Source organism: Colossoma macropomum, unplaced genomic scaffold (genome assembly GCF_904425465.1).
Source record: "Colossoma macropomum unplaced genomic scaffold, Colossoma_macropomum, whole genome shotgun sequence".
Lineage (NCBI taxonomy): Eukaryota > Metazoa > Chordata > Actinopteri > Characiformes > Serrasalmidae > Colossoma > Colossoma macropomum.
Window position 1 is genome coordinate 10,011,566 of NW_023494797.1, and position 20,870 is coordinate 10,032,435.

The 20,870-nt window shown below is 38.4% G+C and overlaps 1 protein-coding gene across 1 annotated transcript in view; it reads right to left on the minus strand.

The window, feature by feature from the left end:
- Positions 1–16,141, minus strand: part of smad3a (SMAD family member 3a) — a 35,367-nt gene extending 19,226 nt beyond the window's left edge. Inside the window, exon 1 of the mRNA XM_036584246.1 lies at positions 15,702–16,141. Coding sequence (XP_036440139.1) covers positions 15,702–15,904 — 203 coding nt within the window. The 5' untranslated portion in view covers positions 15,905–16,141. The remainder of the gene's footprint in view (positions 1–15,701) is intronic.
- Positions 16,142–20,870: the final 4,729 nt, after the last annotated feature.

Below are 20,870 nucleotides of genomic sequence, written 5' to 3' on the forward strand. Positions count from 1 at the left end.
GAAAACCAACTCATTTACATATATCTACCCATTCAGACTACAGAAGTTTAGCCCTGCCCATTCATGCTGAAGCTATAGGGAGTGTTTCGGCCTGGACTGCTTTTTTAATGAAGCGCAATACAAGACAGACAATTAGAACAGAGCTCATTTACATATATCAGTCTTAAAGGCACAGTAACAAAAAAAAGCTTGTTTAAATTTAGGGGATAATTTTAAGGTTCGAAAATGGTCACATGAAAAGGAATAATGACATTATAACGTTTAATGTTTGACGATGTTTTTGGTGCATAAACCCATAAAAACATTACAGAACTTAGAATAGAAACAGTAGAACTAGAATAAAACACAAAACATAAAAACAAAAAGATATGGGCCTTTTAAAATATGCATTATCTTAAAGAAAATTTGCTGTTGATTCATCAAGAAGGTAAATCTGAATCTATATTTTTTCGATTATCGTGACAGCCCTACTTGAGAGCCTCTTCTAAAATTCACTGAGGTTTATCATTGTTCTAGAAGTATTGAGGATCCTCACAATATGCTCAGAAAAGTGTATTATGACATGCTTTATTCTGATAATGATCTCATATCACCATACTGCCCACTTCTCTCCCCTCTCTCATACTGACCCCCACCCCCATCTGAGGCACCCGTCCGGGTGCCGAGCTTTGAATGGGACAGGCCAGCTCAGACACTGGGACCGCCAGGAGATCTCTGCCAGGGCCTGCTATAGCACTCTCAGCAGCAAAATGTGCTTTCAATTTTTCATAGCAAAGCTTTCACTTCACTGGCAGTAAGGGAGAGGGAAAAAAACGATGTAAAAACCAAAAAACCAGACGTCCCATTGAGAGAGTGCGGGTGTATGAGTGTGTGCGTCCGTGAGAGAAGCTGAGAGAGAGGGAAGGAGAGCGGGAGGGAGGGACAGACAGAGAGGAAAAGAGAGAATTACAACAGCAAATCTAGAAAATAAAAAGCTCCATTAGAAATGAATTATGTAATGCGGCTCTTGGTTTATTCAGCCATGGCCTGATTTTTTAAATAATCCACAGCTCTTATTTAATAAAACTCTATACAAGCAAGGGCAAGGTCCCTCATTCTCCCTCTAAACACGCGCAGTCAGGGTCAGCGGCCGGACTGCAAGAGGAAGGGCAGGGCTGTGCTACAGCCTCTGCAAGTAAACTCACTGTCATTTCCTCTGGTTTACACTTCAGTGCTCCACCAGCTACAAAGGCAAATTAAGGTTAATGGAGAGAGAGAGAGAGAGAGAGAGAGAGAGAGAGAGAGAGAGAAGAAATAATTTACAAGCCAAGCATCTCAAAGATACTGAAATTTTCATTAAACCACACTCTCCCAATCAGGCGTAGCCTAAACAATATCACTAAGGCGGATACCAACCTCTAAGCAAGTAGGAACCAGAAAAAACAAATGTGAAATGATTTATTTTGTTAACATCTTCCTAAATTAACACAGAATTGATGTTTCTGTTTCAAATTAAATTGAAATTTATTCTATTATCATCTATCATTATTCTATTGCAGATATGGAAAGTGATGGAAAAAAACACTGAAGGTCATTCAGGGCTGAGTTTTCACAAAAGCGACTTAGCACAAATATGGTTCATAAATGGGAGAGCAAGTATCACACTGACCACTCTCTCTACCAGAGTGCGTCTACTAAGATGATCTTAACATTAAGATGCCTTTGGGAAACTGGGTCCAGAGTGGTTTTATGAGAAACTGTTCATTGGAGAGAGCCTTACTGACTCAGATATCCTTACAATAGTGGTGATAAGACCCAGGAGTTGCAAATATAGCCATATTTATTTACTATCCAAAACAACCAGTGAACCTACATGCCTTACTTATACTTCTCTGCCATAAATGCATTTAAAAAATACATTTTAGGCCTAAAAGCGTAGCTCAAAATGATCATAAAATAATCTCTTAGGCAACAAAATTGTAATTATTTCATGTAACAGCTTCCTGTGAAGGAGTTTTTAGAGGCATTAAACACTTAAGACAACTTATGGTCGCTGTTGCGAACATCTGAGCAATTTAATCATGCAGAATGCTGAAAATCTGCAATTATAAAAGCATTGTTGCTCACTTAAGAAATAACATCCACAATATTTTACTGAAATTAAATATAAGGAAGGCCCTTTCGGCTAGTTTTACAATTTGATCCTTTCAAACTAGCTGTCTAAAGAAAAAGACACTAGTTTAATTGTTTTGCTCACATCTCAGAATGAGCATTCTGATGCATACTGCCACAAAAACCATACATTTTAATCACACGGCAGAATGTACTCAGCAGCTCAAACTGTGATTTAGGAACAGTACACCAAGAAGGCTAATGCAAAAAAAGCCACATGTTAAACATCTGTGATCAAAATCTCCTCAGGAATGGCTACACTGCAGTCCCCTAAAGTCATTCCTCCAGCACATATGCATAATGCATGACTGCTGCATTATGCACTTTAGATATGCATCAGTGGCACCCATGACACGCTCTTACCCCACATACCCTGAGTGAAAGACAGAGAGAGCGTGCCAGAGAGAGAGAGAGAGAGAAAGAGAGAGAGAGAGAGAGAGAGAGAGAGAGAGAGAGAGAGATGGAAAAGGTTATCCTGGTTCAGCAATGCTCCCCAAGCTCTTTAGGAATCCAGGGCACAGATACCATTCATGTCACATATTCTTGGCAGATAGGGAGGGACGGTAGACAGAGAAATATATATGCACTTAAACTTCATACATATATATATATATATATATATATATATATATATATATATATATATATATATATATATATACACATTTACTGCTGAGGTAAGACTTTTGCACAGTACTGTATGTGGATGAACGGACGGATGAATGTCACTTGTGATGGTGAAATGTCTCAGAACACTGTTTTAAGGTCATGGTGCAATGAGCAGGAATTTTAAATATGCTAACCTTTCTTGGGGTAAAAATTCAGTACAATAATGGCAAAAGTCTCTTTCACTTGAATGCTCAGTTTTGCCTTGCGTCACTATTCAATTCTTTTACAATTGAGTCACAGCACTCAGGCTACATTATCAGACTACACTTGCCCATTGTGTACGATTGGCAAACCTGGCAGGGTTTCTGCTTTCTGCTGACTGATTATTGATTTTGCTCTGGGGGAAATTACAGCACTGGAGGTTCTATAAACAGAGACACAAATACACATATCCAGAGGGAAGGTCTGTCCCACTAACCCCTGAGTTCCCCCTGTGTACCGGCTGCCACTCGAGTAGAGAAATGGGGGAGATTTGGGTAAAAGGGGAGGTAGGAGGAGGGAGAAAAACACAGAAGTGGGAGCGCAATGGAGAAGTGGAATCGTGGGGGGTGAAAGAGATGACCCCACAAGGACTGAAGCTGGTGGGGAGATTTAGTCTGTGGAGTTGCCAGCAGACACTGTGAGTGAGACTCAAGATCCAACACAAACTATTAACTTCAGCACTGCACCACATACTACAGTAACTACATGAGCTTTCCAGTATGCTGTAATTTTCTTAGAAATTTCATAGCTATAAATTTATATCAAATAATAAAATACTTGTTCATGCTCGTTATACAATTGTATTATGTGCATTTTCCAGTAACCGACTTTTTCATACAATTAATTTGTATTACTGAATCTATTCTTGCTACTTATCTTGTTCGTTTTTCATTTTAGAGTTAAAAAGTGATGTGTTAGAATGATGCCTAGCAATCCCACAGAGTGAGGTTTCTAGATTTTAGATTAAAACATAAACAAATACCACCGGTACTCAGTATCAGCAGATATCCTTAGTTCAGGTATTGCAATTGGGAGAGAAAAAGTGGCATTAGTACATTCGTATTTCACTTAATAAGAAAGTTGTTAGCATTTTATTTAAAAACTTGATTAGGCTACTTTGCTTTCCTATGCTAAATCTGAGCTAAGAGTAATAAATTGAGCATCTGGAGGGACAACTAATAAAGTACAGCTGTATTACTTAAACATTACCAAGGTAAGGTTTCAGTGCTGCTGTGCTGTGAAAAGAAAAATCATTCACAGTTTTGAGAAACTGCAGACTCTTGAAGGAAGCTTTGGAAGTGTTAGAAGACATGAACTTGCTGAACTCTGTTAAATGCAAATGTGATGCGCAGAAGCAGGCTATTTGAGAGGGAGAGAGGACAAAAGCAGCAGGACTGACAGACCAGACTGCTTCCAGCATATACTCACCCCCCTTTGACCCTCCTGCCCTTGAGCCCCCAAAAATACCCTCTCCACAATCACTACTGCGACCCCTCCCCCCCTGCTCCAAAGCCAGACAGTAGGTAGAGTGGCAGTCTGCAGGCTATGGTCAAAGGCAAGGCCACAAACTAATTCAGAGTGTAGTTAAGGACAGATACTTTCTCTCGAGTCACAGCTAATTTTCAATGGTTCTCCTCAGCTGAACCTTTGCCATGAAAAACAGTATATGTGAAAATTTTGTAAAAACCATATAAGCATCTAATATCACCTAATAAAGGGGTCATTCAAATGTTTATTAAATAAATACATTTCATTAATTAATTTTAAAATTAATAAATTAAATAAAGTGTAGTTTGGCTTTTTAATGCAAAGGGTTACACAAAATAAAACAATAAACAAAATAATTAAGCTTATCGTTGGAGGGGCTCAATTGTAAGACCGTTCTGTGTGAGAGCAAACACCTCTTTTAATACAAATGAGGCTTGATATGACACATATAACTACTACTGACTCCGCATTGAATCTTTAGTTCAAACAGTTTTCTGTAAAAAATCCAGTAAGCAATACAGGTCCAGTAAAAAGCATGATACACCACACGTCACTAGAAAACATTGATTTTATCCCAGTGTACAGCCAACGTTAGTGAGGTCAGTATGATAAATTGATTATGAAAATCATACTGATAACATAATGAGATGATATTCATTAAATACAACTCGTTAACGATTGAAAATACAGAAAAAATCAACTCAACCCTCTTATTTTGTCCAGAAGTAGAACCGCATTAGCACCCCAGTTCTACAACACTTCTGATCTTAGTGCAAAACAAAGCCAGAATCAGCAAAGCAACTCATGATTTGTGAAAATCTAGCTTCTTCTCCTTCACTGGGTTGGGTTTCTCCCCCTCTGCTAAAGCCATTAGGGCCTTCCTTGTGTAAACAGAAACTAGCTGGAGTCTGATCCGTAGGTGATATCACTGGCCGGCTGGTGGTGGTTAGGGGGGCCCAAACTCAGCAGGGGAGCAGAGTATGGCAGCCTAAACTCCAAAAGAGACAGACTGCCTCCCCCTATAGCCCTAAGGTACACTTGGGAAACTTGCTGAGACCTCTAGCCAGCTCTGTGTATGTTCCAGCTAGCTAGTTCGCTAGCATTAACAGGAAAGATAGGATTCCTGACAATGGACACAGGGCTCAAGGCAATATAATATTATAAATGGCTGTTCAGCACCTAGTCTGCAAAACACACTAACTGTCCCTTTGCTACTCAATTCATTCATTAACCTCATTGTAAGAGAATAAAGGCCTCGGTATACTTCTTGCGGGGAACACCGTGGACGAACACACTACGTGGCAAAGCCTGTAAACAGTTGGTGCAAAAAAGGAATGCCATCATTCAAAGACGGATCAGCCAAAATGAAACCTCAGAAAGTATGCAGCCTTGCAAGCAAGCGAAAGTGGTTCTGGCTTTGCATAACCCTTGTTAGGTTCACTTTTTACCTGACAGTATATTGAAGCTTAAGGCTGAACAATGTATCGTTTGGTTATCATTGTCATAATTCTGGTCTATACAATATTTATACAGCAGACGCCAGCAACATGCAAATGCTCCCTCTATCCAATCACAAGTGGGCTGTGAGCATCCTGACCAATCACAGTTCCAAATGAGTGTTTCTATGGGAGTTTTTTGAAGGTTTTCATGTAATCCAGTAACTAAATTCTTTTGTTCAAATCCATTTTTAATTTTATTATAATCCCAAGGTTGCATATATATATATTGCTGTTGTCGGAAGAAAACATTTTTGTCGTTTTTCAGTTTTTGACATAATTTGAAAGTACCTGTTAATTTTTACATTGTGTATAAATTTCATGATGAATGGACTAAAAGAAATGACTTGGAAAAAATTCTGGTTCCATTACCTTTCATTAAGAGTAAAGTATGTTGTTTCCTTCTCCTGTAAAGTTACCATTTTGGAGATACAAGGTTTTTTTCCGACAACAGTGAAATATGTATAGCTGCTGTTGGAACAAAACCTCAAAAAATCTCCATTTTTGTAATTATTCATTTTTTGACATAATTTGAAAATGCTGGCTGGCCTTTACATTGTGCGTAAATTTCATGATAAATGGACCAAAAGAAAAATAGTACGGTTCCATTGACTTACAATAAAAGTAAAGTATGTTTTTTCCTTCTCCTGCAAAGTTACAATTTTGGAGATACAAGGTTTTGTTCTGACAGCAGCGATATATACATATATATATATATACACACACATACATACATAGTACTCATGGTAAAATAAGTTTAGTGGGTACTGACAGGCCATGATCTGCAAAATGTAGTCCAACAAATAATGGCAAAGAAACATGCCCTCGATTTGTTTATATATTTTCTTTATCTTAAAATCAGTGGTGTTATTGCACGCTGATGTTCTGCATGGTAAAATGTAACTGCGCCATCCAGCGCTGTTCAAAAGAGAGCCCAAATCCACTATCGTCATTGGATGCTCCATTTTCAACACAAGTTGGGGCATGCAACGGCATTCAGATCAGATAGCAAACTGTGTTTGACTTATTGGTGAAATCAAAAAATGCAATCTACCAGTATGACGATAAAATACTCCAACAAAATACAGGAGTAACGTGTGCCAAAACATGCTTCTTTGCCTAAGAATTCCAAAGTAGCTCATCAATGATCAAGGATCATATGTTTTCTTATAAAAATCAATGCTATGACAATATTTGAAATAAATAAATGAATAAACAAATAAATAAAAAAGACATTAAGATAGAAAGTTAGGACAGAAAGGGTAGAAATACCCTTGCTGTCCACTGAATAAATGAGATAAATTAAAGGCTATTGAGATTAAGCAGATTAGTCTGTGCACACACACTGCAGACTTTAAAGAAAGTCTCCCAAAAAGCGCAGACAAACTTCAAAACATCCCTCACGAACTACCCCTCCCCATGTCTAATACACGCATGGACACACATACATCCACACACACGCACTTCTGAAACACTCCAGAGCCTCAAAGAAGTGCTATTTTCGCACGGCAGTCTGCGGCTGCCTGAGCGCCAGTAGTGGCAGTAGTAGTTGCGCGTGGTCCCAGCCGTGATGACAGAGCAGCACAAAGCAGGCTTGTTGTCTGCTGTACAGAGTGTCTATTATCCCAGTAGATACGGAGGCGGCGAGGAGCTTTCTAAACCTTCAACCCCAGCAGCAACCACAAACCAAGCAATGGCCCACACCCTCCCCTGGGTAGACAGAACATTCCAGAGGGCTGACTAACTTCATAACACAGTGCCTACACACACACACACACACACGTCAGGGATGGGATGGTTACTAGTTTGTACACCACAGTCTAAATCCCAGCATAATTATTTAATTTAAACTGTTAATAATTCTGATAACCGCATATGATTAACGTCTTTTTAAAAAAAGTCACAGCGTAAGTAAACAGTTAACGGCCACAGCCTCCACGCAAAACATATGATAAGGACAACACAACACAAATCTTTAAATCTTTTAAACAAACAACAACATTGAGAAATTATATGATATGAACAGAGCAGATTAAACAGAAAAAGCCATGTTTTTTGTGTTAAAGGGTTACATGGCAGAAATACACACATTTTGTGCTAATCTGTAGTTGGTTTTTTGGCATTTTAAAGGAACACAGATGTTCACTTTAAAGCCTATGACATCAACAATTGTTATTGTTATTGTTGAATCATTATCGGAAAATATCCTGGTTACAATTAGCAACTTTTTTGGTCACAGCAGTCACACTCACCATTTCCCAACAACAGGACAGAACATTACACTGAACATCAAACAAAGAAAATGTGTGTTCAATCAACACATTTGCTTTCTTGTTTTACTTGTTTTGGCAAGTTTACCTGTTTACCTTTTGTCAGTTTTTGTGTTCATGCAAGCCATTTTATTCATGTGCAACAACTTAATATATTTTAATCATGTGAATTCAAAGCAACATTTTTTCAGTGTAGATGGTTGTCTCACTGATAAGACCAATATAGGTCACTCTCTTTACCCAATATGTCACAGCAATACAGGCTGAAAAAACAAAAAACCATCATGGTTAGTATAACAATACACGTACAATGCATCCAAACCTTAAAACATGAGATTAACATGTTATAATTCAAAACACCCTTTTTACAAAGAGAACTAATGAAAAATAAGAGGTAATTAACTGTGCTACAATGTTTATTTAAGACTGCACGTTTCTGCTGTTTATTTGAGTTTAAGAAGTGACAATTGAGAACTGACCATCATACCTGTCAGCACGGTATAACTACAACTACTGGAGTATAAAATAAAAATCTAAAATACATACTTAAATTACATTGGCTGATATTACCTACATTTTTGGCCTCTTTCAACCAGTATCGGTACTGGTCACATGATTTCCATATTGTTTATATCAATATATTGTAACAATACCAAGATATTTTCAAAGGCTGTGTTAATTTTGGTCACTGACGTCATGCTAAGCTATTTTCACATTCTCTTATCTCTGAGATCATTCTGAGAACTGCACATACACATCATCACTCTCATAATAAAACCATGTAAACTTGAAACAGAAACTTTACAGGAGAAAGCAAAAACATTCTTCACTTTAGCGTATGCTAATGTAACAATATTTGGGTCCATTTCTATCGGAGCACACACAAACATGCACACACCCACACACAGATCCAAAACACAGACATGAACGTGAAAGACACTCTACGCCTACACACTAATACTGCACGCGCACACACAGACAAAAGCCGCACAGCTACTCTTCACCACAACCACAGCCAAACCTGGCACCTGCACTCTAAGTCGTCAATGTGGTCATAAACACACCAACTGACGTGGTCCAGAAGTCAAATGTACGCCATCCGGCTGCTACACTAAAAATACTGTGAATGAACTTACAAGTTATTACTACCTTACATCTTTTTAAAACGTTACATTGTCCTTTTTTAATGACAGCCTGAAATATCTTAACATGCTGTCACTCAACGAAAATAATATTCTTAATACTCTTAAAAGTACGAATCTAAGAGTCACAAAGGTAAAAAAAGAAAAGTACTAACATGTTTAGCGCCATATCCCAAACCAAGATATCTCTATGGATGATTAATTAGCTGACATATTTTTCAGTATCGGCAAAGATCCAACCAATATTTCTTTGAAGTTGCTTGTTTTTCCTGCTTGTTCACCTCTAAAGCAAGAAAAAATGCTAGCTTCTTTGCATTTTATTCTTGCACCTCTCTTGGTAGAAACTGGAAGTCACCACCTGCTCACTTGTTTCCAGCAATAACAACTGAACAGATAAATAAAACACATAAAATTGTTAAAATTACAATTTTTTGACCATATTAAATAATAGCAGATGATATGATCAGTTATCAAGCTCCCTAAAAATGGGTTTTTCACAAACACTGTATCACTCCGCTGAGACACCGTTGCCAAGCGACGACTCTGACAGCTGTAGAAACGCTCAAGCCATTTTAACGTTTTTACTTCTTACTTTGTGCACAAACAGACAAAAGAACACTTTTAAGATTACGTTTGACCGACAGCTGATTTGGTCAGACTCTGAAGACGAGACTACACTAAATTCCGAAACTGTCATCACCACTGAGCAGCTTTTCAGTTGTCAGCTGTGACAGATGAAAACCTAAACAACCTGGAATCATCCAGAAATGAACCTAATACCATTCGCCAAACAAAATGGGCTGTAAGATGCTTTACAGACTGGCTGGAACTTGATATTGCAGCAGTTTTATGGCTCAGTTCGTATTTCAAAAGGCGAGGCTTACAGCAGACTGTGCGGCGAGTGAGCGGAGTCCGTTTCTCTGACGTAGCAACAAGCTGCTGGTTAAGGAACTATAATTTGGCGGAAGGAACTGCTGACATTAAAACATATTAAATGCCACATTCGCGGCCCAGTTTATTTATTTATTACTTTATTTATTTAACTGTTGTATAAAAGCAATAGAGCACTCGAGGTGTGTTATCGCGAATAACATCACGGCTGTGATGATCTACAGCACTAGCCTTCATTTTATTGACGTATAGATCATCGCAGTATAAAAAACGTTTAAAATTGCACATTTTACAGGTTAATTAAAATCTGAGCGAGAATACTCCAAAACAATCCTACAATGAACCGGACTGAACCCCTGATCTTTACATGCCTAGCCAACGTCCCTGGTCCTAAGCTTATAAAGATGGGGCAAACTGAACAAGAACAAGCTTAATGTCTTTGAAATACATGGTAGAGTTTACCTCTTTATTTCTTAAACTACATTGTAACTGTTATTTATAATAAGCTTAGACCTGTATTTGATTGTGATCTTGTCAACCAACCAAACAAATCACAAGTCCCGATGCACACTGTCGACAGATTTTCAGATAAACAGACTGTCAGCTGCATTCGGACCCAGTGAACTACATATGTTCCCAGTCACTACAGACTACTGGAGCGACAGGAGCTGTCACTAGCATGTTGATTTGCTGTCTGCCGCCTAAAACAATAACTATGATTCATCGTTCACAGTTTCACAGTTCACCTTCTGTAGACGACCGTCTCTTTGAAGATGCACCCCGCCTACACATGCAAAAAAAAAGCCTGGCAGATCAATTAAAAACCTATGAAATTTGATCTCCTTACTTTATCAAACGCTGCTTTGAATCACAGGATACAGGCTGGAGTTTCAGGATGCAGAACCTGAGGCCAGACATCTCCTCAGGGTGCAGACAGATCCAGCCTCAAGGAGAAAGAAAAACTTGTCGTGACAGCTTACATCACTCTCTCACTGATAAACCACACTTGTTTGTGCAGCCATCTGAATCACACCATCTTGGGCTTCTTTTTCACGGCTCTGCGCACTTTGAAACTCTTTGCGAGGGGCATGTAAAGCATATCAAGACTGCGGTTAGAGACAGAGCAGGCTTCTCGGAATGCAGATACAGACAGATGCATTGTGCAGACATCCTCTGCGCTGCTGGCTCTCCGCTGGGTCAAGCAGGATGTGTGTGGGGCAAAGGGAGGACACAAACAGGTGCATAGCATCACTTTTAAAATGACAAAGGCTTCAAAACACCAAAGCTGGCTGTGGTTTAAAACATTAAGGGCCAGGTTTCCAGATGCAGATTAAGGTTCAAAAAGAGTTTAAGTGGGGGAATCCCCACTGACAGATGACTAAGTCCAAGAACAAGCTCAAGATTTTTTTGACAGTACACAGTGTTTCTCATGACACTGATATAAGCACTTGCAGAAAACTTACATACATTTCACATGATGTGTCTAAAAAACGTGTTTACAAGTAAACGCGTGACATAATGTGAGTAGTATGACATCACATGTTATGACCTGAATTTTATGTGATCACATTTCAGCACTCTGTGAAAAGTGCAAAAGCGAATGAATGTGAATGTGAGAAAATCAGTCAAAGAAAAACACTGTACAAATTTCATGCATTACATGTAAAAAGTCCAAAAATATGCAACGTCTAAAAACGTTATTGAAAATGTGAGTACTGACATGAGTTTTCTGTATGAGATATATTGTAACATATCATCACTTTCAGAACAAAATCTTATTAAAAACGTTTTTTAATTTTTAACATAAGTTAATGTAAAAAGATTTTATTCCAAGTCATTTTAGACCATTCCTATTGATACACTTAAAATTCAATTCTAACAGAGTGTAAACTACAGATGTCTTCTTCAATATATATATAAAACAAACTAAAAACAACTAAATTCGAGATACAATGTTGTAAAAAACAATGTAACGTAATTATAATCTAAATATTCGATTACAACAAGTTTATTATGCCTTTATTCCTTTAAAACTACTATCGGTTTTGTGAAGTAGCCACGCTATAACTGAAACAGCTATACGTGAACGTTTGTTACTGCCGTCTGAACAACACTATAATTTACCTGTACTTAACTAAAATAAGACACTGTCCCTTTATAAAAGCTTAAAATCGAGGATTGTGGCTGAACAAAGTACCTTATTAAGTAGCCTTTCTATGTCGCTGAATTGCACCTTTCGTCCACATACACCTTTTGAAATGGAGGTGTTAAAGTCTCTGTTATACTCTGGAATCCACAGACACTTATGAACCCACCAGGTAGGTGCAGCTCACAGAGGCATGACCAGGCCACGTTTCAGCTTACATTCATACTTAGGCGGATTCATGTAACATGGATGCAACCGTGTCAGGCAGTGTGTACAACAACAAAGGCGGACTGGTTTGCTGTGTAGGCCTATCTGTCGGTTAAAGTGGAGTTTCAGAACATCTCTGTAGGCCAACAGTATTAAATTGCAGGGATGTGTTTCAAGTCACCAAGTGCTTGTAGAAAGCTTGCCTACCAGAAACACCAGTTTTCTGTGTCAAGACACTGCTCATAAAGTTACAGTACAAATGATTTTGGTGTACTATTTCCCTAAGCATTGGTTACTAAAGTATAACTTCATCCAAGTATCCGTTATCATTTTTCATACATTAATATTAATCATTACTGTTACTGTGTACAAACATGATGTTATAATACCTTTTTTTTCCTTCTAGGACTGTTTTTTGTGCTTACATCTTACTTTCATCCATCTCCATGTAGTGAACAGCAGGGGTGGGTGATATGGAAAAAATAGTATATCGCAATACTTCAAGGCATTTTCATGATATATCTCAGCATTTTGACACACAGACAAAATTTGCTAGTAGTGTCACATTAAATTTAATTTAGCGATTATTATTAAATATATTAGTCACGTAATGTACTGCACTAAATCTAGTGAAAAAGGACTAACTATGCTCTTCCTGTAAAGGCACATGCTTTAGGTCAGTGTTCTTTAAGAACCTTCAATGTCCATGATACGCTCACAAATGTATACTGTTCATGACAATAACACTATTCATCTATTAATAAAATATCACCATATTGCACACCCCTACTGAACCATTCACAATTTCTCTTTCTCTTTCTGTTCCTCTCTCATTCAGCAGGCCTTGACAGTTTTCCAGCTTTCACAGCATGTAGAGGCAAGACAGGATCCTGGAGTCTAGCAGTGACCTGCAGCCCCGCTCCCTCTGGAAGTCTGTGTGAGAGGAGGCAGACAGGTGTGAGGAATCTAGCACCTCAGGCCCAGGCACAGAACAGCAGAGAGACCACTGTCTGGCCCTCCGCAGACTCTGGACAAGAACAGAGGACAGGGCTGAACACTGTGCTGATTCAGGATATTCAAACAACCCAGAAGAGAAAAAAAGTTGAAGTCTAGAATGAACATCTAAATAATTAATTAAAAGCTAGTTCTAAGCTTTAAACAAGCCTGGGCATTTACCTCTAGAATAAATTTTAACTGAAACTAAGCAGGACTATTTTTGTCCACTATCATGGCAATTTGTGTGAAGTTGAAAACAAGTTTTCTTCTCATACTTCCCAATTGCTGGAGATCCCATTGTTGCAGATTGTCTCCCAACACAGCTTCACCAATTGGGCAGCAAAGGGCTAGACCACAAAGCCACAGGCTTGCTCCAGAGTGACTAAGACTGATCACTGGCTCTAGGCCCTGCTTTCACTCCACTATCTGGTGTTTGGAGACAACAACAGCAGCAGTGTAGGCTAAAACCACAGCTGTTTAACTCTGTGTAGCACCACGCTTTTACCAACTTAGGCTCACTCAGTCCAAAAATATAAGTAAAGGTTTCTATAAAAAGACCAACTGTGGAACCGGCTGTTCATCTCACCTGCACAGTTCATTAGACATTAAAGGGAAATTCTACCAGTTGTCCAAAAGAAATGAGAGATAAAATCCACCATTTCACATCAAAACACTCTGAACGACAACAACTGAATTATACAGAATAATAAAAAAATGGGATTCCTCTTTATGCACCATGAAATGTCTCAAATGCATTTGTATTTTATACTTTTCAAAAGTCAGAAAGGCAGAGAAGCACAGGGACAACTTTGGCTACTATCTTCAGGTGTCACATACTTCAGTACTGTGGACACCGTTTACAACCACACCAGCTGGAACCAGTGTAACTTTAACTCTGCCCAAGTAAAGAGACATCAGTCAGAACACTGGTCTGAACCAGCGCACCTTTCAGCACAGCAAAGTGATCGTCGATTTGAACTCAGAAATGTATAAAACGAGGCAGGGTGTCCACCAAAAACACCATGAAGGTATCTCCCAATGTGCCAGAGTCTGTAATACTCCACAGCATCGCTGTAAACAAAGCCACAGTGCAAGTGGTCGGTCAGCACCAGCCACTGGATGACATAACAAGATTATCTAGACAGCATGAAACTCAAGCTAACAAATTTGCACTAAAACTTGACAGATAATCACACACAGCCTTCGTTTTTCATAAGAAAAAGGCAAAATGCAGTTTGGGACAGTGCAATGAGCCTGAAACCTACACATGTGCATCAATAACACTTCTTTGGATACAAAACGCACAGTAGCTAGAAAGCACTGGAGATTAAGGTCGTGAGTTATATAACATTATCAGACAGCAGACCGCAAACTGGGGAAAGAATGAGAGGCAGTGGAAGACTGAGGCAACTCCATGCAACCACAATCACAACCACTTTGAGTTTCCTAGATGGAAATAAGAGGTTAAATGTACAAACAGGGCTATGAGGGCGTGTAGTTTCATCTCAACACTCTCAAAAAAGATGGTTCTACAGGGGTTCTTTGGTAAAGGGAATGGTTCTATTTAAAAGCAGGAGTTCTATATAGAACCATGTCATGCTTAAATGGTTCTCTGCATGGTGAAAATGTTCTTCAGAATGTTATATATAGTTCTATATAGGGTTATTCTATGGTTAAAAGCTTGAAATTGTAAGCAGAACTCTTTTTGGTGATATGTAGAACCATTTTCAAAAAGGTTCTATATAGAACCATGTATTACACATTCTCCATGTATAAGACATTCTTTAAGCATGAAATGAACCATCTCTTTTAAGAGTGATGGTACACTCAAGACGACTGTAACTACACTGTTTTGAATTCACACGATTCAAATGTGTCACACATGAATAAAATAAGTTATATCAACACAATTCTTGTCAAAAGAGGTAAACTGGAGCACATCACTTTGTGTTCAAAACATTTTATTCATGCGTTTCAATTTCATCAGTTTACCAGAGGCACTCACAAATCTGACAGTCGTATCAGAAGTTATAGCAGACTAATTCAGTATAAAGCACCGCTGTCAATGTTGCCCAGATTGAGGTCTTCTTACTCGGTTTCTCCCTCTTAGGTTAGTAAACAGTGGGCTGACTGGGCTGACTGCTGTCAACGCGGCACACAGAGCCACAATAAGACCTAAACGTGAACCTGCTGCCGTCGAGCCGGAGTGAAAGTACGCGAGAGGCACAACACGTCGTTTTTGAAGCACTTTGCCTCAACTTACCGCGGTATCGTGATACACTTCGTGTTGACATCATGAGTTGTGATGGCTTTCTCCAGCTCGTCCAGCTGCCCCGTCTTCTTCAGCTTCTTCACGAGGCTCTTAACCGCCTTCTCACACCACTTTTCCTCCTGTCCGTTCTGTTCTCCCTTCTTCCACCCCAAAAGTCTCTTCACGATGGGGGGAGTGAAAGGTAAAATTGACATCTTCACAACTTCAGCTATCTTCCTTCTCGCCGCACTTTTACACACACATATACACAGAAATGAACAGCAAAATTCTTTTCAGCTACAGCCCAGAGACTAAGGAAAAAACACTAAGCAGACCAGTTAACGAAACCATGAGCTAAAACGCTTCATGCGGAGCAACCGAGGCAGATTATTCCGACTTGAGTAAACAGTCGTGTCTGGGTTTACCATATCTCTGCATGCACAGCCTGCGCAACACTATTAGCACGGGTGATGTATTACTCCGCCCAGAAATATAGTCCCCCTCCCCTCTCTGTGTTTTCTTGCTTTAAAACAGTAATACGACTATTGTCTCTTTACACGTATATATGTGACTCGACACTCACCGTATATATTTTAATATGTTTTTTTTTATTATTATCATTATTTTATTTTCATGTATCAGTGGCGAATTTGGAAGTTTGCTTCAGAGTTCAGAGTCTTCCGCCGGCAGCGCTGTAATACGGATCCCTCTGACGTCACAAGCTGAGTCTGCTTCTAATGCAAATAAGCCACAAGTAAAGCGCTCGAACTCACAATAGCTCACTGAGAGGAGTTTCCAAGTGGTGTTAAATGTGGTCTTCACACCACCCAGGTTTTTCACAGTCTAACTGTGAAAACAACAATAACATTGAGAATATTTAAAGGCTTATTTAGAGGTGGTTTCTTTAACGTAACTTAGCTACTTATTTACCTTATGGAAAAGTGCTGTAGTGATATTACATGACTTTCTACAGGATTCCCATAAAACCTGTAGTAAATTCAGACAATACTATAGTTCACAACAGGATACCACACAAGTATCATAGATTACTGTTAGACAGTACTGCAAGAACATTATAGGAGGCGAAAGTATTGCTATAGATTATGAATAGATTATATAAGTATAACACAGCACTATGGAAATCTTGTATTTTTATATACAATTTGAAAATTTGCTGTTGTTTATATTAATAATTGCTGTTATTTTATTATTTTTAACTTAAACAGTGTTAATAGAAATACTACTGGCTAGACACCAGATGTTTTCAAGATGTTTGATTTAATATTTATTTAATGATGAATAATATAGCCTACTGTAATTTCTATTAATTTCCTGAGAAGTTATGAAATCATGTATTTATCTGCAACTTGTGTTTTTTTAATTTTATTAAAAACAGTGATTCCAAACATATGAAAGCTTTTGAACACTAGTACAGCATTACATTAGATCTTTTTTATTAAGGTTTATGAGGCAAACTAACACTGAGGTATGTTTCCTTTAGAAAAGTTTATAAAAAGTGAACACATTCTCATCATTTCATCTCCACATCCATGAATTGTTGTGAATGGGGAGCTGGGCGCATTGTACGGTTTTATTGCCCCACTTCCTTCTCCATTGAAAGCACGTGTAAACCCTGGACAATAATTACCATTAGCCTGTGAGTCACAGGAAACGAGAGGGTGAAATTGAAAATGTTCATGGGAGGTAATCAAGTGCCCCCTCCCATTTCTCTCCACTGCAAGGCATTATGCATGTATGCAAGTAGGCTGCATAATTAAATAACAGGGTATCTCGGTGGATGGAGTTGTCAGGCGTTCATTCCATCTGATACCCTTCAGACTCAAGGGGGGCATGGGCTGCTTTTTTTAGTGAACGAAAAGGGGCTAAAGGATGTCACACTAGTCATGCAGGAAACTTGCCCCAGCTTGCCCCTACAAGACACAAACACATATTCCTTAGAACTCCTGGCAGAGACAGATATAGGCCTTATTTGGGAATAAACAGTGGGGCATCTACCATTTAGGTAGCTATGGCATCTAAAGGGGAATTCCACCAATTTTTCAAAATTTCTGCTTAATTAATTGTTTACCATGCAACCAAAGTCATTCAGAGTGGTCTAATGTGAAATGCTCTGTTCTAGAGAAACATACTAAGTCAGATTTGTTCACAGTGGTGGTGAAAGTTATTACATGAAATGCTGAAATTTTTAATTTGCTGCTTGATGCCTGGGGCATTGTTTACGATAGTTTTGAGAAGCCTTTGGCCTCAAATGTATTTTTAAAATCCATTCGTGATGGAGATGAACATGTAGGGCATCGTGAGGCAAAAAGGTCTCCAAAGAAAATGTGTTTTCCCAGATTTACCACTAATTTACCATCATTAACATTACATATATAAACTCAGAAGACATGTGTAGGTTCACTGGTGATTTTGGATATTAATTAAAATGGCTATATTTGTGTTGTAGACATTGTGACCCCTGGTTCCTAAGAAATTTAAGTTAGCAAGTTTTTACAATGAACTATATTCACATCAAAAGACTCTGAATTACTTTGTTTCCTTCTCAACCACTGAATTATGCACAAATTATGAAAACTTAGTGTAATTTCCTTTTAACATAATCCTTATTAAAGGGTTCTAGATTTAAGTCGTAGTGCTCTGGGGGCAAAAATGTAAACAGCAAAAGAAATCTAAAGCAAATTAGAATATCAAAGTCCTGCAAGTCCTAACATTCCAGGCCCTCCAGTGCATTCTGCAGTCACTTTCTTGCTGAAGGCATGCCTATAAGTAGTGATGAAAATATGATGTGGTACTTCACTCTTCTAGGTTAACCCCTTAACAAGCCATGGGCCCGCCAGCAGCCCCAAAGTTTTATTACACACTTCTATAACCTAAGAATAGACCCATTAGTTTCCACTGAAGTCCCTGTAGTTACTGAATAATAAGCCTTTGTATGAAATAAACCTGGAATGTTAAGGGTTTTTTCAGCCTGATCTCTATCTGCTGAACCTGTCTTTAGTGAAAGAGTTTCAAGTGATGTCAAAAAGGGTTCCCCTCAGAAATACGATAAAAAATACACTAAGATGTATATTTCTATATTAAGTGAAAGAAATGATCTGGCTATCTCTTCCTGTTCCCAGCTCTCAGGCACCCATGTGTTTGTACATGTGCTCACATATCCCTTAAGCATATGCCAAAGGGGTGATAAGGTCAGAGTGCAGACCAAAGAAGTGTGCACGAGAGGGCCAGATGTTACCCCTAAAATGCAAACAAGGCAACACACGGCTCCCCCATACCCAAAAAAGAATGATCACACTTCATATGTCTTTGTCGTCTGCTTTGCACAGATTATTTTTTATTTCCTGAATAGCAATTAGCAGCCCCTACTGCATGTGCCATATTTCATTGATGTAACTCTACCTTCTCTCTTCTTGATATCATATTTTAAAAGATTTATGTTGTTTATTTATTTATTATGTCATACTGAATGTAGCACCTGTGTTGTGCAAAGCATTATTCATTTGTTTCAACTCAAGTCTAAACACAAAAATTCATGCCCCTAGTCATGTCTCTAATACTAAAACTGCTGGATACTGAAGTGATATCATTTTGAATGACTAAGGACAACAATATTTATGAATCATGACTATCGACATAGGTGTTCTTGTATGTAACTCGTCCCTAGAGATGTGCCAGTGTAAAAAAGAGTAATACATTGATAGACAACTTTTTATCACAGTTTACAATATTATCACATAGTATATATCTATATAGCTACTTTGTGGGTCTAAAAAGAATTACATTAAAATGCAGTGATGGTATTTAAAAATGGTCACAATAACCAGGGTTCAACATTAATGCTTGTCTGTTTGTCTGAATTCTGAAATTCGTCAGTTCAGACAAGTAAATACAAAGCAAAATTAACAGGCTAACAAACCAATTTTACAAAATAAACATATTCTGAGAGGAGTGAACATTATTTCAGCATATACATCAAGGTTTTCTAGAAGAAACTGAGGTGCATGCGTAGTAGTTTCAAACAGCAAATAAGTTCACATCTTCATTAGACCTGGGGGATTCACTGCAATGGCAGCTGCTAAGCTATTCAGTCAGAATATTTTTAAAACCTCCACAATCTGAACAAGTACTAGATAAAGTTCCAAAACAAGTCAGTCCAAGGGCCAATGCTGGCATATAGAAGTAAGTAACCATGTTAGCTGCTAAAGTAACCATCAAACCACATGGCTTGCTCACACAATATGTCATATAGCAAGTGTGCATTTTTGATCATCTTAATTTTATATAGCGGTATTCACCTTTTTATTCTATTGAGAAGTGGATTTACCCCAAAAAAGCTCAATGTCAAGCCCTGATAACAATATTGTGTGTATTCAACATCATGTTTTATCTTTTACTGAATCAAAATCAGCATGAAAATATCAGCATCTGCTTGTCCTTCTTTATACTCATCATAAGAGAAACCGTGGAGCCTGTCAGCATCAATAAGGAACTGTTTAAGCTGCAAGTTTTGAAAGCCTTGCTCTCTTCCCCTCTAACGACCCGTGTTCCTCTTATAAAACAGCATACTAATGGTGCTAAAAATAAAATGGCCTACAACTCAGCATGGCCAAGGCCCTTCCTTTCAGCTATTTTAGAGAACCACCGGTGTATATTTTCACATCCTCTCTTGCTTGCCCTGTTTCCTTCACACTGCCCAGTTAGAGGTAACTGTCAGAGAAACTTTTAAAATATTGCATTGCAACAAGAAGTTCAGACTAATTACTCTGCCTTGTGATATTGTAACATCCGAGGCATTTCAAGTCATGAAGTGAATCATTTATTGCATTGAACATCATAATCGCAAATGCAGAGGCGAACTGTTACTTTTAGAATTAGGCCTTCAGTTCATACAATAAATGTCAAAATTTGGCCACAACATCTTTTTGATAATCCTAATTTCTGCTAGCAGCTTCTGGGCTCTAGTAGTTTGTTAGTGCTAAGCTAACAGCAGTTCACAAGTACATTTTATGGCCATTTTAGTTTAACCCCTTAAAATTCCAGACGTGCTACATACCAGGTCTTATTATTCAGTAACTACAGGGACTTCTTACTCTTAGGTTATAGAAGTGTGCAATAAAACTTTGGGCTCACCGACTGGCCCTGGCCATTTAAGGGGTTAAA